Here is an 18,776-nt window from a genome sequence, read left to right as displayed (position 1 = left end):
CCCATGCTTATAATCCTAGTACTGGAGGCAGAGATGGACAGATCCTCAAGACTTGCTGGTCTACCCTTCTTGATGAGTTCCTGGTTAGTAAGAGACCCCATCTCAAAGCAAACCAAAACATATAAAGCAAGATAGACAGTGCCTGAGGAAAGAAACCTGAGGCTGACCTGTCCTTTACACACATGTATCCACCCCCACATAAACATACATATAGACAAAGTCAATAGTTATGATCTTGATTTTAATGACTCCAGAGTAGTTTCTATAGGTACACTTTAATATGTATGTCATCCCTCCTCTACTGTTTAAAGCTACTTACATCAATTTTGGTCATTTATTCATGACAGATTTGTTGAAGTAGAATTCTTAGATAAAGGGTGTGAATATTTAAAATACACTTGCAGCTGGTGGCAGTGGTACATGCCTTTAATCCCAGCACTTAGGAGGCAGAGGCAGGTGGGTCTCTGTGAGTTCAAGGCCAGCCTGGTCTACAGATGAGTTCCAGTACAGCCAAGGCTGTTGCATGGAGAAACTCTGTCTCGGGGGGGAAAAAAACAGTTTGCTATCCTTCAGAAAGGATGACATCTCAGCCTTCAGTGAGGAACAGTGTTCATCTGGGCCGCTGTGTCTCTATATGGAACATAGCTCTTTCCTATTTGTTTCCTAAGGGTTTGTTTTCTTTTGCTGTTTTTCTCAATTGCTTCTTTTTAGCAGTTGCATAGTGTGTCTCACTATGGCTTTCTTTGAATTGATCTTATTTGCAGTTTTGTAAGCTGCTTAACATATGTAAATTTCTTTCGCACATTTTAATAGGCTTATCCTATCGTATCCTATCCCAATCTCTTATCTCTTTAGATTCTGCTTGCTTGTGATTTATATAAAGGTCTGAGGCATCTTTAATATCAGCACTTGAGAAGCAGAGGTAGTCAGATCTCTGAGTTCAAGGCCAGCCTAGTCTCCAGAGCAAGTTCCAGGACAACCAGGACTACCTTTAATAATAATAATAATAATAATTAAAAATAGTAATAATAAAAGCTGATAGGTCCTGAGGCTTTATTTGTGTTTTTGTTTATCCTCCAGGTTCATCTCATTAGATAATTCTGACTGATCCCTTGTCTGGTTTACTGACACAGTCTTCATCTGCTTCATTCTTCTCAAGAGTCTCATCCACCGATGTCCTAGTTTTCTTTTTCAGTTATAAACCTTCTATTTAATTGTTTTTACTATAGGTTTTCTAGGGTGTGTGTGTGTGTGTGTGTGTGTGTGTGTGTGTGTGTGTGTGTGTGTGTGTGTATGTGTTGGGATATGTGCTCATGAGTGTAGATACTTGCAGAAGCCAAGAGAGGTTTGAACTGGAATTACAGGTGGTGTGATCCACCGACCATGAGTATTTGGAGCCATACTTAGATTCGTGGCAAGTCAGTGCAGCCCATAATTATGAACGGGAAAGTATTTTTCTTTCATTAAAAAGAACATCATTACAGGACTGACTGTCAAACTTTAAATGTCTGAAGTTTTCCAAGTTTGCTCATTGTGATGTGGCTATAAGAGAGAACAGCCTGGTTATTAGGAACCTCACACAGCAGTTTGTATTTTAGCTAATCATAGTTTTTTAGTAATTTTTACTTTTAGTATTTCATTGAGTTGATTTGCAAATAAACATTTATATTGACATTTTTAGAAGAGTCAGCATATCTGCAATTTACATTAAAATGTCTTAGAAAAATTCTAAAGGTGAAGACTATGAACGAGGGAAGAGGTTAGTACTTGAGGACAGGTGAAGCATGTAGACATATCTTATGCTGTTTTTAAAATTTTACGTAAGTTTAAAATTAGTTCAAAGTATTTACTTATAAAAACCCTCTAATGCTCATGAAAATTAAGTAATGGCCCAGGAACTGTTCAAGATGGAAAAATCATCTGAGATGTATAAATGGAGTGCCTCGATTGGTTTGACTTCTGAGCCTATTCAGGACAATAAACAAAATTTAAGAATTATCTTGTGATTAAGTGATAATAACCTATCAAGTTAATTTTCTGATTTTGAATGTCATTCTGTTATTTATGGATGCTATTGTCTTTAAGAAGAACAATTATCCATAAAGGGGCAAGAAGGTGCCTAATTAAACTTCCCAAATTTGAGAAGAGAAGGAAACAATCACTTCCAATTGCACTGTTTTAGTGGAATTGCCATTGCCATTTCTGTTTGTTCATTTTTTTATGTTAAAAAAGGAAGCAACACTTATTTTTTTGCCAATAATGAAAGTTTATTATTTAAATTTTATTCTTTAGTAGTTTGATACATGTCTACAATGTATTGGAATACTAAGCACTCCTCAGCACACACACCAACTCCTCCTGGGCACACCCCCACATTTTCCTCCCAACTTCATGTTCTTCCCCTCCCCCTACTCTCATGTATGTATGTGTGCACACTCGTGCATGCTCTCTCTCTCTCTCTCTCTCTGTCTCTGTCTCTCTCTCTCTGTCTCTCTATGTCTGTCTGTCTGTCTGTCTGTCTCTCTCTCTCTCTCTCTCTCACACACACACACACACACACACACACACACACACACACACACACATCTTAACTAGTGCTAGCCAAATGCACATAGGAGTGGAGTCATCTGATGGAGTGTGGGCAACCTACCGTAGGTCACACTCCTGAAGAAAAACAGAAAAATGACTCTTTGCCAGGAGCTATCAACTGCCAGCAGTTCCTCAGCTGGCGGTGAGAATTCATACCTTCCATATTGGAATGTTGACTGGTTTCATTATTGCAGACAGCCACGCCAGCTCAAGTTCTTCAGTGCGACAGTCCTGTCAAGTCCAAAAGACACTGTTTTGCGGCAGTCCTCCCTGGCCTCTGGGTCTTATATTTTTCTTCGATGTTTTCTGAGCCTTGACAGGGAGGGGATATGATATTGATGTCTCATTTATGGCTGAGCACTCTACAGTCATTTATTCCCCTCGCTTGGACAAATTGTAAATCTCCTTACTAACTGCCTGCCATTCACTGCAAGAAGCAGCTTCTCCGATGGGTCTGAGAGCTGGACTAACCTCTAGATCTAAGAATAGATAATTAAAGGCAGCTTGATACTATGTCCATCTATCAAAATAACAAAGGTAGTTTCTCCCCTGGGCCTGTAACTCCCAGGCTACAGATCCTACTATTCTCTCCTGTACATTCACTCTTCCTTCACCCAATGGCCCCATTTTCCATCTTTAAGGGTATTTTAAGTTAGACACAAAACCAAAGATGCAAAGCTAGGATCCACCTGAATATGAACTAGTGGCCTTTATTTATCTCTCTGGTCTGGGATACTCCTCTCAGTTCCATCCATTTATTAGCAATTTTTATTTTTCTTGCACTTTGCCATTTCTCAAAACTATTGAAATGCAATAAAAAATTTTTTTGAGACAGGGTCTTATTTTGTTACCTTAACTAACTTGAAGTTCTCTGTGTAGACCAAGTTAACCTCAAACTCATGGAGATCCACCCATCTCTTGCTCCCAAATGCTGTAAAGGCATGCACTGCTATTCTTGGCTTTGCTGTCAATTATGAAAATACCATTATCTATGCATATTTTGTCATGGTGTAGTTTGTCCTGTCCTGGGGTTTAATTTAGGGGGTAAGATTTATGTTCTTTGCCACTTAATGGGAAGTAAATATGTTGACATGACTTTAAAATATATTTTAGAGCTGGTGAGATGGCTCTGAAGGTAAAGGTTTCTTTGCCAAGACTTTTGACCTGAGTTCGACTGCCAGTACTCACGTGGTAGAAGGACAACAACTGACCCCTGCAAACTGTCCTGTGACTTCCTTACATGTGTACATATGTGTAAGAGCTCACACAGAAACACACATGGATGTAATACAAATTGTTTTAAATATTTTAGTGCTTAATATTTTTTTAAAAAAAATTCTGTAAGGAACCACACAAGTTCAAATAGTTTGTAAAATACAGTATAATACCATAAAAGCACATTGACAGAAACCTTTGCCTAAACACCCTGAGGATTCGTCAAAACATTGCTGTCCTCAACATTCAGTTTCCACCTTAACAAGTCTAAGATAATAGAAGGTGCTGTATTTGGATGGAAAACCTGATAATTTTACCAACTGCAAGCTAATATGAGCTTTAGGTCAAAACAGTAGACTCTTAACAGTGTTTTTTGACAAATTAGAACAAGATTTTTTTTTTTCAAAAATCTCAGAGTAATTGGTTCTGGAACCATTGGCAATTTAAGCACCATCTATGCAAATTCTTATACTTTAGGAAACATGAAACCCACTTTTTATTTTATAAACTTAACCTGATATGAACATAAACTTGGAAGGTTTATTCATGGATGCTAATTATTTTTGTTTCCAGTTGTTTTTATGACAAGGGTATTGTTATATGTCAGCAGCAGGATTAACTCCCAGGCAACCACTAGGAAATGCTGGTCTCTCATTCTGTCTGGTCACTCAGATTTGGTTATTCAAGACTAGTCATAGGTGGAGAAAGAATGCATAATTCAATTGATAAATTCTTGTACCTTATTTTGGCTGAAGACTTCTTCCTTGTCAAACCTTTGTGCAGTGGTGACAAGACTGACAGCTTTCCAACCTTATTCATTCCTCTGTCCTTTAAAAGAAGTATTGGCAATCAATGAGACATCTCCCTACCCCCTTCCTCTGCCATTAGAAGAGGTACCAACGGTGAGAAGAAAAGCAAGGGTCCCTGTAATAAGTCCCTTAATTCTGGTTATAGAAGGGAAGAAAGATCTTGAACTTAGGTTTGGATTTTGGCTTTTCCTTTTCTTGAACACTTTCCAGAAATCTTTTTTAAAAATAATTTTTAAAATTTATTTTTTTATTAAGTATTTTGCTGTGTATCACATGCATGCCAGTGGAGTTAAGAAGGTGGCACTGAACCCCCTGGAACTGAAGTATAGACAGTTATAAGCCACCATGTGGGTGCTGGGAATTGACCCTGGACCCTCTGCAAGAGCAGTAAGTGCTTTTAACCACTGAGTCATTTCTCCTTTTCACCTTTTGGAAATCTTAAAGACTACTTTCTCTTGTTTTATGGTAGTTCTTTTTGTTTGTTGGTTGGTTGGTTTGGCTTGGGCACCTGAGAAGTAGCAATGGAAGCAAGTATTTCAGGTCTCTGCAGCTTCCCTAACAAGTATACACAGCACAGAAGAAAGCACACACAATGGAGTTGGTTAGGCCTCATTTAATTGCTTCATACCCCATAGAATATTCTCCTGGCCACAGCATTTGTTACAGTTTCTGCCTTTTATCTCTGGATTGCCTTACATATAATTTGTGAAGTTTTCTTCAAGGTCAAGACCTTGCACCTCCCGCACGCCAACTCCACACAACAAAAATAATGTAATACTGTTTGTACAAATGGCATCCCCACAATTGCCCTGCAAATCTTCTGTGGGAGCAATTAGGGAAGTCCCACAGCTTCATCTGGCTCCCCCATGAAACCACAGGTCAGAGGGGTGGAAGTCAGTCAAGCTCAAGATTAGCAAGAAAAGGAAGAAAAGCATTGAGAGCACATACTAAGAACCTTCCGTTGGAAAGTGGGAAAAGAAGCACAGGGAGAAATGGCTGCGGATTTAGCAGCAGCCAGAGGAGCCCTATTAGCTGCCTGCACATGCCACATCGTGTCGAGGCTCACACATTTACAAACCTGAGAACACATAAGCTTACAGAAAGTGAATGGGGATGAAGTCTGAGTGTGAGCACTTCAGAGAAAGGACAGGCGCAGCACCACTGGGCCTAGGCCCACGTGAGGAAGAACAAGCCAAGGAAGAAGCTGAAACCTCAGGGAGGGTTCTGACACTAAGCAGGAGTTGCTGATGAGAAGCAGAGCCCTGCCCAGGCAGTGGCCCAAACCGAAGCCAAACCAGATTAGATTCCCTTTGTGAGCCAAAGTCTCACAGGGATGTTCTCAGCCCTCAAGACACTTCCAAGTGGCATGGTGAGGCTAAGATTTCGTTGTCAGGCTGGGGACCAGAGAGACATAAGGAGCTCTTCCCAATCCATTCTTAGATGTTGGTCACCAGCGGTAAAGGAATTTTTGTATGACTTTGTCCCAGTGGCTTTTTTGTTTTTGTTGCTGTTGCTGTTTTGTTTTGTTTGTTTGTTTTTAAGACAAACAAACTTTTTTTCTGTTTCTCTGTATAGCCCTTGCTGTCCTAGAACTCACAATGTAGACCAGGCTGTCTTCCCCAATGCTGGGATCAAAGGTGTGTGCCACCACACCCAACTCAACACCCCCATGATTTTGAGTAAAGGTCAAAGTACATTTTTTCCTCTATTTTTGTTTCAGATTTTTTTTGTTTATGTGTATACATGTGTCTGCATGCGTATATGCACATATGTATGTGAGGACCATGGAAGCCAGAAGAGGGCATCTAATCCCCTACAGCCCAAGCTATAGGTAGTTGGGAGCCACCCAATGTAGGTAGTGGTAATCAAACTTTAACTCTCTCTGCAAATCATTTTTAACTTGACTGGATCTACAATCCCTTAGGAGATTAGTGAGGCAAAGCTCTAGATGTGTGTGGAGGACTGAGTGAGAATGGATGACTCATCCTGAAGATGGGAGGCACCATCCCATGGACTGGTGAGCAGGATAGAATAAAAGGGGAAGCAAAGAGCCAGCATCCCTTTTTTCCCCCTTGCTTTTTGAAGTGCCACAATGTGACCTGCTCTTCTCTGCCACACCCTTCTCCACTGAAAAAGTGAGCCAAAGTAAATAAATCCTCATTCAACTTTGTTTTCCTCCCATACTTGGCTACAGCATAAGAAAAGCAATGACTACACCAGCTAACTGGGTAAATTATGAAATGTCTTTATGTCTCATCTATAACATGAGGATAATAGAATCAAAAGATTGTTGGGTGGGTTTACTGTAAATGGTTAGAAAAGTGCCTTGTACATAAAGCAGGCACTGGAATCAGTGTAGTTGAGCTGTTAGTTTGTTCTCTGGGGGATTCTCAAGGGTAGTTTCCAGTCACCAGCAAGGAACGCAGCCCTTTGTTAGGTGTTGGGGAAAACTTGATAAGCAAAGTATGCGTAGTTTCAGGAGATAACAATGGAACTGGATTTGGAAACCTGGGTAATGATCCATAGATCAAAACCAAATGGCAAAAATGAATAGGAAGGAGAAAAAAAGCAAGCAAAACAGATGTCAGAGAATAATAATTCTATCAGCTAAAGTGTGGAAATAGGGAGGGGAAAGTATCTTGGAAAGACCAGTGTGGGAAGCCATGTTATCACAAGAATCATGTGATGGCAATGACAGGAGCCAGCAAAGATGGGCTGTGCAAAGGAGCCATTGTGGAGAATGTCTTAAAATGACATAATGGTGTCAAAAGTAACAAAAGGATTTCTACAAAACTCAACCCTCCTATGACAACTGGATAAAGTCAAAATCTTTGTGGTTGAAGAACTACCCCAACCATGAAGATTTGCTGGACCGAAGCCCAGGAGGAGCCCTGAAGTGATGCAATCATGTCATAGTTGCCCCTCCAGACATTCTGATTTTAGAAGCTAAACTGAGAGACCAAGCAGAGGTTTTTCAGATTCACAGAATGGGAGAAGAAAATGAAAGAAATCTATGCGGTGGAGTTCAAGACCCCAAGGAAGAGAGTAACTGGAAAACCCCCAGCTTTCAGCTGACACCTCAAAGTAGGATGAACTAACCACAGCACTTAAAGCTTTCATAGAAATTTCAAAGCCAATTCACATTATGTTTTAAAAGCTAGTTATATTTTTTTATTCTGTGAAACTCACTAATTTGAGGAAAATTGACCTCTTTGTAATAGTTGCCTTTCCCAATAACACAGGAAGCTCCACTTAGATAGGTAATCGCAGAGGACAATTTTACAGTGTCATAATTTCTCCCTTGACACTGTACCTGTAGGATTTGTGTTGCCCAAGGTAATCAGCTTCAACAAGAAGAAGTGTCTATTTTGGCTCTTGGTTTTGGAGTATCCAGACTATGACCAGTTGGTCCCATCACTGTGGTGAGAAAGCAGTGGGAGACACTGCTCGCCTTGTGGCTAAATGCAAAGCAGCAGGAATGAGATTGGAGTCATACAGTTACCTCTGGGAGGATGGCCCCAAAGACCCGAAACTCACTATTCTCCCCTCTAAAATTGCTGCTGTCCAGATGCACTATGGGCTGGGCATGAAGCCTTTGGCACATAGGCTGTTCTGGGGCCAAAGCCTTTCACACATGGGCCTCAAAGAGATCTTGGCATTGTCAGTTAGGCTAACATCTTGGTGTTTCATAGTTTCCATTGCTGTTTTAAGTGTTTCTTGGATATAAGTAGTTATGTAATTGAGTATGATTGAGTGGCATAGAAAAAGCATAGTTTATTATAATTTGATATCACCATGGTTGAGCTTTCGTATCTTTCATTTTTGTTTTTTAGGTAGATAGGCAATATCAGCTTCAAATTGTAGCTTTTTACCCTTTACCTCTTCTCTTTTTTTTTCCTCCAAAACATTGGCTAGATCTATGTGAGACACTGATATTGGGTGCCCTTGTTTGTGATCTGAGTTGGATCCTTGTGAACCACTGGGACACACACACACACACACACACACACACACACACACACACACACAATGTGGGATGTCCTTCTGTGTGCTGTGAATATGTGTTTCTTTTTATTGGTTGATGAATAAAGCTGCTTTGGCCTATAGCATGGCAGAATATAGCTAGGTGGAAAATTCAAGCAGAGATACAGTGATAAAGAAGGTAGAGTTGGGAGAAAGATGCTAGCAGCTGCCAAGGAAGCAAGACATGTAGAAAATGAGGTAATGCTGTGGCCACATGGCAATACATAGATTAATAGAAATGGGTTAATTTAAATGTAAGAGCTAACTAGTAATAAGCCTGAGCCATTGGTTAAACAATTATAATTATTTAAAATATAATTATATTTTAATATAATTGTTAAGCCTCTGAGTGATTATGTTATAAGCAGCTATGGGACCTGATGGGGCACAAAAAAGCTTCTGGCTACACATACACACACACACACACACACACACACACACACACACACACTAGATAATTTTAAAAATGAAAGCTCTCAATGACAAATAGTGAAGAGGACCATCCTTCTTGATGGCCCTGAGACCTCATACTTTCCTGGTCCTTGTGAAAGGCTAGCTGATGTGACTAGATTGTACAAAAAATAAGTTACTAGGTTCCTTTTTCTTTTTTTCCTTACAAATGATCTTTTATATTTCAAAAACATTGCCTACGTGTAATCAGTATCAGCTAAATATCTGTAACTGTAAGAGAATTGCCAGAAAATGTAAAATTAGAGTTTAAGAAAATAATAGGAAGGCTGGGGCTGTAGCTCAGTTAGTAGAGCTCTTGCTTAGCATGTATGAAGCCCTGGGTTCAATCCCCAGTATCAAATCAACTGGATGTGGTGGCACACACCAGCAATCCCAGCACCTGAGAGGCAGAGGCAGGATGCTCAGAAGTGTAAGGCCATCTTTGGCCACACAGAGAGTTCAGTGCTAACCTGGGTGGGATACATTAGACTGTATCTCAACAAAAACAGAATAAAATCACACTTTAAATTTTTAAATTTATTAAGTAGAAATTGTGATAATTGTGTCTTGGAAATTAGACCAATGGGCTGTTCTGCTAGTTTATTGATGCACTGACTTCCTGTGAGACACAGAGAAGTGACAGCATAGTCAAGCTCATGCTGTGCATTAGGGAATAAGAAACAGGGGCAAAGATTCTTGAAGTCTTTCACTTTCACTCTCTTCCCAAGTAAAACAGGAAATACAATAGTGATTTAATGTAGAACACAATTGGTAAAAATTTCAAATTACCAAATGATGTAAATATACCTTAAGTTTGAAAAAAGTTGAAATACATTTTACAATAGGGGGAGCAGGCATCATTAAAGTAAACTCTCAACTGTGGTGTTTGTACTAGTCAACTGTGGCAAAAACAAACAAACAAACAAACAAACAAAAAACCTAACTCAGTTCAAATTTCTTACTATTTACTGATAACATATTCTTACTCATGTCTAACTCGAACAGAGACTCAGAAAATGAGCAATTTTATTTGTTCATGGAATGTACAAGCTTCTACACTAACATGCTGAAAAGTGAACAGAAGAGTAAAACCGAGGCTATGGTAAGTCTTGAAGAAAGGACAAATGATTTTAGGGATTCACTGGGTTTCTGATTTTTGAAATATATCTCCTCCTTTGTTTTTCATTTACTAAAAGAAAATGGACGTTTTCATATTTGAGATCAAACTCAAAGTGTAAGTTTATATTCCCACAAAGCTGTGCTGGTTCTTTTCAAGAATGTTGGGGAGAGAAATCACCACGCTCCTGAAGCAACCAAGGCTGAATCATGAGTCTAGGAGGGCTGGAGGAAAACTTGGTTTCCTAGCTCACCATGGATCCTGTGTCTTCCCCCCAATCTTTGAAACGATTCTGCAGTCCACTGTCATGATACTCAATGGCATAATCTACATATTAGAAAATAATGGTTTTTTTTACTGTAAAAATCTAAAACATATTACATTTCATTACAAAATTCTAATATAAGCCCCCAAGGAACCGAACAGAAAGCTAGCTTGCCATTAATTTGAAAGCAGTGTTCCTTTGAATTCCCAGCTTCGGTGTGCAGAGGTATGGACTAGAACATCCTGACCAGTGAGAAATGATTGCCTGAGTCTAACAGCTTGATAAGAAAAAGCAAGCCTATCTCAAGACATGGAGGTAATTGCTCACATCTGGGCCCGACAAAATTTTCCTCCTTCATATCTTCTTTTTTAGTTTTCATTTGTATTTTAAATGTGTGAGTATTTTGACCATACATGTTTGTGTGCCACATACAACTAGTGCCCACAGGGGCCAGAAGAAGGCATCAGATCCTCTGAAACTGGACTTAGACAGTTGTCAGCCATCATGTTGTGCTGGGATCTGAGCTCTGGTCCTTTGGAAGATCAGTAGCGCTCTTAAGCATCGAGCCATCTCTCCAGCCCTCTTTATATTTCCTTGTGCAAGCATTAAATAAATTTGTCTGGCATGGTAAAACACAATGTTGACTGAAGATATTCTGAATCAGCAGAAATTTTCCCTTGCATATATACCAATCATGGGGTTATACAAAGGAATGGAAAAGATGGAAGCTAATTTTCAGTTAGACACCAACTTTCGTTAAAATTTTTTTTAATGTAAATTGTCAAATTAAAATTGTGTATAATTATATATATTGACAGATTACAATTATAAATATAATTGTCCTTAAAAGGTACAAAGTGATGTCATAATACATGTGTATAATTTAGGATGATTAAATCGGTATGATTAACGCATGCATCGCTTCAAATACTTACCCTGTGTGTGTGTGTAGTAAGAACATTTAAATTTTATTCTTTTACTAATTTGAAACATGTCACGCATAATTACTAACTGTAGTCACTATGCCGTGTAATAGTGACAAACAAATCCTTACTTCTCCTGTCTAACTGAATCTTAGTTTTTCTTTGACCAATGCCCCCCCAATCTCCCTGCCTCTAGCCCCAGCCCAGACTCTCTAAACCTGAGCCTGGATCTTCCCCACCCCCTGCTTTTTTTGTAGCTGAGTTGGCTAGCCAGCAAGCCCCAGAGATTCTTTTGTCTCCACTTCCCTCATAGAACTGAGTTAAAGGCACATGCCCAGCTTCTTATATGGGTCCTGAAGATTTGAACTCAGTGCCCGTATCCACTGAACCATTTCCCCAGCCCATAACTGTTTTTCCCATGTAATGCCCACTCTTTCTTCAAAGGCTGAGGATGAACAATGACTTTAGACTGAGGGTGCTTTCCCATTTGCAAGGATCTAATTCCCATGCTTCGCTATGAGTGACTTTATCTCCACTTTAGGCATTCAGAACAGACTTCTAAAGACCTTGAGATGTCTTGGCTATCACGTCAAGGACCAGAACTCATCCCTGAATCTTTCCATTTCAAACACATTGGGTTTTCTAAAATATTTTACCACAGAGCTTTGGTTCTCTGCATCTTCAAATTCCCGGAGTGAATGACAACCCTCACAACTCACTCTTTTCATGTCTTTTTGAGACTTTTCTATTTAAATAGGAATGTTCAGGGATATTTTAAATCAGTTTGTCTTGTGTACTGAAGTTAGACAGGGAACAGAAATGAATTATATTTGCCTTAGATTCCAATCTCCAAAAATCAAATGTTGATTTTGAGTCCCTTTTTCCGTAACCCATCTCTTCTCCATGCCAAGGCCCTGACCTCTAGGGCCAGCAGGCTCCCCTTAGACTTGCCCTGGTAAGTGTGTTTACACTGACTGCTCCCATGTGGTACAGTATATAGCCCTTCTCCACAGACACGAAGCTTCACACTGAATTCAGCGAGAAATCTGCAAACAAACCTTAACAACCACAAAACAAACAGGAAGTGTTCAGTTGGAGGGACTTGATGGTGACAACAAGAGACTCTGGAGCAACACTGATGATCAGAAAACAGTTTCTTTTGGAGAAGCTGGTAAGAAGACACCAGGCTAGCTCTCTTATGCCTCTTTAATGCATTGATGCCCTCCTTTCACTTCCATTTAACAGGCTATTCCCGTGGTGCCATCAACTGTCTAGCTTTCCTTACAGGAACTTAAGCTGAGCACTGAAGCAAGCTCCTGGACAGTGACTGCTTCTCACACACACAAGGCTGCCTGGAGGATGTGTTCTATCCCCACCTCCATCACCGTCATCATTGCTGTGCATTCCTGGCACCATCTATAGTCTCCGTCAAGCTATACATGTGCTGTTCTCTCTTTACAAATGAGGAGTCTAAGGCTCTGCCAGTAAACGAGCTGGCCTAAGTTCATCTATTAGCGAGAAAATAGGAGTCTGAATCCAGGTCTGCTGGAAGTCAAAAGTCTGTGCTCTGCCCCAGAGGTTTCCAGGTCAAGGCACATAGGAAGGACAAGTCACATGTAGGGATAGTTCCATTGCAGGCTCAGCTGTACAGATTGCTAAAATCAAGGCCTGGTGGCCAGCCTTGGGCTTCGATAATGGTGAATTCATATTTGGGTGCTAACTTGGGATTTCAAAAGGGTTCCAAAAGATGGACATCACCACGTTCAGTGAAGAGAATACAAGGTGTGAGTCTCTAACTGGGAAAGGGTAGCTAGCGTCACAGCACTGCAAAGGTGAGAAGATAAGGGGATTATTCTAGGGGTATGGCTTAGAGGGAGACATTGTGTGGAAGGCCAGAGGTTACTTTGTGGAAGGACTGGAATGCTGGGAATTTTAACAAAAGCAAGAGTTAAGGACTGTCCGATTTACTGAAATGCTAGTGCCATGGAATTTGGGGCAGTGATTGTACATGGTGGCATTGAGGTGACAGTACAGAAGCATAATTTGTATGTGCACTAAGGCATGGCATTAACCCCTACAATTGTAAAACTCACCTCTAGGATGAACCTTCAATGAGCAGGTACCCGAAGCTGTGGCAGTTGCCACAAAAGGCTCAGTAATAGGAGGAAGTCAGGTGAGAATCAAAACACTGCTTAGCCGAAGACAGGCAGCACAGCTGGGCAGGGCTAGTGTCACATGCTCCAGGGCAAATGCACTATCAAGGGCTCATTTCCAAGGTCAGGAAGGTAGACTTCACTTGGAAATAAACTCTACCTAAGACACAGATACTGTAATTAGTGGTATTTGACTGAAACAAAAAACACAGGTGAGTTATAGTTATAGTTCAGTTGGTAGAATACTTACCGAGGATATACAAGGCCCTAGGTTTGATCCCCAGTATTCCGTAATATTGGGCATAGTGGGGCATGCTTCTAATTCAAAAACATTTGGGAAGTGGAACTAGGAGGATCAGAAATTCAAGGTCATCTTCATAGGGAGTTCCAGTCCAACTTGAAAAAAAAAAAAGATGAAGACAAAGATGAAAGATGTGATACAATATGTAAATCTAAAGTATATTCATTCAGAGCAAATGAGCATTCGGTGCAGTCACACACAACCACAAAATACATACCAAACACATGGACATTCAGTGTAGTCACAAACATCCACAAAATACACACCAAACTCATGAACATTCGATGCAGTCACATACAACCACAAAATAGACACCAAATTCAGAATGGATCCCTGGAGAGAGGTAGAGCAGGGCTTAGGGAAAGTAAGAGGAAACAAATGAGAGAGTCAAGGCTTGCACAGCTCAGAGCCGTGTCCTGTCAGAAACGAAGATGATAATTAGATTCACCCTGCCACACCACACCACACCACACACACACACACACACACACACACCCTACACTTTTAATTGTTTTTCATGAGTCCTGGGAAGATTAAGAATACCAGGTTTAACCTAGGGACTCACTATGGAAACACTTACAGTGAGTGAGTAAACAAATGAGCTGCATGATGTTTCTGGACTCTTAGATCCTTGAAGCGTCAGATCAGGGTGCTAAATGTGCTTCTCAGAATGAGGACTCTGTCTGTGTTCTTCCCTGTGTGAGCTAGCAACATGGCATCAACCAGTAACAGTCAAGCACACATGGAGGAGGCACTGCCTGGGAGACAGTGGTAGCTGCCAGACTTCTGTGTCCCTTCCTCCTTTCCTGGATACAGAATACCACCTGCACCCTTACATGGCCCTACTCATGCACTGGAAACCCCACAGTGTAAGCCTTAAAAATGTCCACGAGCATATTACACACATATCAGACATATGGGGTGTAGCTTGGTGATAAACTTATTGCCTAGCTTTGGGTTTAATTTGTAGCACCTCAAAATAAACAAATAGACATACAGGTATCCTGCTGGAGAAGTACCTGCCTCTTTTCCTGTCTTAAATCAGATCAAAAGTCTCTCTTCCACTATCTTTGCCTCAGTGATGTAAGGTCCCAAATGGAGGCAAGGGGATGGGAGGAAGGAAGCTTTTTTTTTTTTTTTTTTTTTTTTTTTTTTCATTGCTTTTCAAGACAGGGTTTCTCTATGTAAAAATCCTGGCTGTGCTAGAACTTGCTTTCTCAAACTCACAGAGATTTACCTGCATCTGCCTCCCAAGCGAGGGCTGGGATTAAAGGTGCATGTCACCATGCCCAGCTGGAAGCTTTGCTCGATGCTGTTCCAGGCTGAAGCAATTTGCACCCAGGACCAACTGGTCATCTATTTCCTTTCTGGTTCAAGAAAGTCTTGTGGCCCCCAGAGACTTACTCTTGTCGCACCTTGTGGGAGTTCAAGTGGAACCACAGCGGCTCCCCAGTCCCTCTCCCCTCTCCCCGCCCCCCTCCCCCCATATCCTGGTCCTGGCCCTCCTTTGGCGAATGTGCTGGGACCCAGGTGTGGTCTTTGGGTTTCCCGAGTGACCCTTTTTCTTGGGAAAGTGGTGGTGAGAGAAGTGAAGGTAGGCAGTCAAGACTCTGGGGCGGTGGAGAGGGCGGCAGGAGAATGAGCTCCCCGGACACAGGACACAGAGAACGCAGGGAAGAGCCTGCAGCACCGAGTGGATCACCTGCTCAGCGCCGTGGAGAGCGAGCTGCAGGCAGGCAGCGAGAAGGACGACCCCAAGGAGCAGGAGCTGCGAGTGGGCTTGGAGAAGAGCAAGCTATGGCTGCGCTTCAAGGAGCTAACTAACGAGATGATTGTGACCAAGAACGGCAGGAGGATGTTCCCGGTGTTGAAGGTGAACGTGTCGGGTCTGGACCCCAATGCCATGTACTCCTTCTTGCTGGACTTCGTCGCGGCTGACAATCACCGCTGGAAATACGTGAGTGGGGAGTGGGTACCTGGGGGCAAGGCAGAGCCTCAGGCACCCAGCTGCGTCGACATCCACCCAGACTCGCCCAACTTCGGGGCCCACTGGATGAAGGTGCCCGTGTCTTTCAGCAAAGTCAAACTCACCAACAAGCTCAATGGAGGAGGCCAGATCATGTTGAACTCCTTGCACAAGTATGAGCCTCGAATTCACATCGTGAGGGTTGGGGGCCCACAGCGCATGATCACCAGCCACTGCTTTCCTGAGACCCAGTTCATAGCTGTGACTGCCTACCAGAACGAGGAGATCTCAGCCCTTAAAATTAAATATAATCCATTTGCAAAAGCCTTCCTTGATGCAAAAGAAAGAAACGGCCACAAAGATGTGATGGAGGAACCCGGAGACTGCCAGCAGCCGGGGTACTCTCAATGGGGGTGGCTTGTTCCTGGCACCGGCACCCTCTGTCCACCTGCCAGCTCCCACCCTCAGTTTGGAGGCTCACTACCTCTCCCTTCCACACATGGCTGTGAGAGGTACCCAGCTCTGAGGAACCACCGCTCGTCACCATACCCCAGTCCCTACGCTCATCGGAACAACTCTCCAACCTATGCAGACAATTCGTCTGCATGTTTATCCATGTTGCAATCCCATGACAACTGGTCTATAGCCTCGGAGTGCCTGGCCACACCAGCATGCTGCCCATTAGTCATGGTACCAGCCCACCTACTGGCTGTAGCCAGTACCCCAGCTTATGGTCTGTGAGCAATAGGTACCGTCACCCCGAGTTCCCAGACAGCCGGGGTGTCCAACGGGCTAGGAGCCCAGTTCTTTCGAGGCTCCCCAGAACATTACGCACCCCTGACACACACGGTCTCAGCCACCACGTCCTCTGGCTCCCCGATGTATGAAGGGGCTGCTATAGTCACAGACATTTCTGAAAGCCAGTACCACACAGCCCAAAGCCTCCTCATAGCCTCGTGGACACCCGTGTCACCTCCGTCCATGTGAATTGAACTCTTCTGCATGTGCTAAGACTTGTAGTAGCAACCAGTGTCGGTTGGATCTTCTACTAGGCACAACATGGCAGGCTCTTGGGACAAGGGAAAGAAAAAAAAAAAAAAAAAAAAAAAAAAGAAAGAAAGTCTTGTGGCTCTCACCACCTTCTGAAACTGTATGTATCCCATATTTAAAATGGGCCACCTTTCACCTAATCCCAGTTGATTTATGATAAGGTAGTCAGCAGGAAAGACAGCCATGGCTGGCAGAGTGGTGAGGTCCTAGAGATGACTTGAGACTCATATCCAAAGCAACTGTTGGGAGAAGCCATGGCCACTCCCCTCTTCACAGGCCCATGCTTCAGATTTCTGTCTTCCTGGGCTTAACTTAATTTTTGATTTAAGAGGACATCTGACTGATGTCTCTTTTGTCCCTGATTTTCTTAGTTTAGTTTTGTGCTAGTCATGGGAGACTATATATATATATATATATATATATATATATATATATATATCAAAGAAAAATTTTATAGTGGAAATAAAGTCCTGGCATCTTTCCACCCTTCCATGAGGGAGCAGAGGCATCTCTTTCCTTCATCACTGTGTCTGCAGTGCCTAGACCTGGCAAGGTAATTGCTAAGAAACACATGTTAAATGATGCTACATTTTAGTGGGAATGAGAGGATATACTAGCTAATGTTAACCTCAGGAAGACTGAAAAGAATCCTAGATGAATAGGACCTGTTACACCATTTTGCCTAAGGCAGCTTTCTGTGAATTTGGTAAGGTGGGAAATGATAAAAACCCCTCTTATCAATACCTGGTATTCCCAGGCAAGTGGGTGTGGAACAAAGGCAACCCTTTGATCTGCCCTGCCTCCTCCACTTGTGAAGGTGGGGCTCCTGGGAAGCCTTCGAGCAGACCTGCCTGTACAAGGAAGCCAAGGTAACAGGATGCTGTGAGGTTCAAGCCAACCTGATACCAGAAAGAACGCAGGGTGACTCAGAGTCTAAAAATGTGTTGTGCAAACAGACCGGGTGCCAGGCTCCTGGGTAATTTGGCTGGGCGGGAACAGACTCCAGATGAGGGAAGCAAGTCTCCTTTCTCATAATACAGGCTCCAACAAAGAGCCAAAGAATACCTCGACTGCTCAGCATTCCCAAACAGATCATGGGCTGAAGGACACTTCCCATTTTCAACAAGGAAAGTCTAGAGAGAAAACATAGCTTACTTAACCCAAAGTGGAAATGTCCCTTGCCTGCTTCCTCAGTCTCAGGAATGTACACTCACTGCATCAATGAAGAACAAACAATTGCCCAGAAAGAATGGTCACAGTGTCTGTCACCTTCTGTCCTAAAGCTTCAACCATGGTTGGATTAGAACTGAATAGTAGACAGTTCACTCTGGCATGGGACAGGTAGACCCCACCACAACCATGCACCAGAAAAGGTAAGGCCAATCCCTCCTATTTCTTTAGTTAAGGAGAATCCTTCCTGTTTCTTTTTTCTCTCTTCTTTCTTGCTTTGTACTCTCTCTCTCTCTCTCTCTCTCTCTCTCTCTCTCTCTCTCTCTCTCTCTCTCTCTCTCCACCTTCCTCCTCTAATTTACTATGAAGCACAGACTGGCTTTGAACTCAAAACCCTCCTGCCCCAGCCTCCTGAGTGCTGGGATTACAAATTCTAGCCCCTTCCCTCACAAGTCTTTAGGTGAAATGAGAAACCCTCTAAGCCCCATGCTTAGCTGACTGTCTAGATGTTAAATCTTGGAGCATAACAGTGTCAGTCTTCATGGCAATGGTCTCCATGAAAATATCCCAGGGACCAGACACATGTGACAAGTCCCAGTTTTTGAGATGGGTGCTTGCTGCAGATACAAGGTAGGCTACCAGACACAACTAGGTGAGAGAACAAGAACTTACTCCAGGGTCACATTTAACTTTGAGACTCCTCAATCTGTGCTCCAATGCTGTCACCCTCCTAGTGGTGGTAGTG

At 42.3% G+C, this 18,776-nt stretch overlaps 1 protein-coding gene across 1 annotated transcript; it reads left to right on the top strand.

Annotated features, from left to right (window-relative positions):
* The first annotated feature begins 12,496 nt into the window (after positions 1–12,496).
* On the top strand, positions 12,497–16,933 carry LOC113834619 (T-box transcription factor T-like). The gene is given in 4 exon segments (XM_035441711.1): positions 12,497–12,562; positions 15,503–16,453; positions 16,456–16,557; positions 16,559–16,933. Coding segments are annotated over 4 exon segments (1,359 nt in total). The 3' UTR covers positions 16,799–16,933.
* Positions 16,934–18,776: the final 1,843 nt, after the last annotated feature.

This window comes from Cricetulus griseus, chromosome 3 (assembly GCF_003668045.3).
Source record: "Cricetulus griseus strain 17A/GY chromosome 3, alternate assembly CriGri-PICRH-1.0, whole genome shotgun sequence".
In the NCBI taxonomy this organism is placed as follows: domain Eukaryota; kingdom Metazoa; phylum Chordata; class Mammalia; order Rodentia; family Cricetidae; genus Cricetulus; species Cricetulus griseus.
The sequence above is the reverse complement of the archived record's forward strand: the minus strand, read 5'-3'. Positions and strand labels throughout refer to the sequence as shown.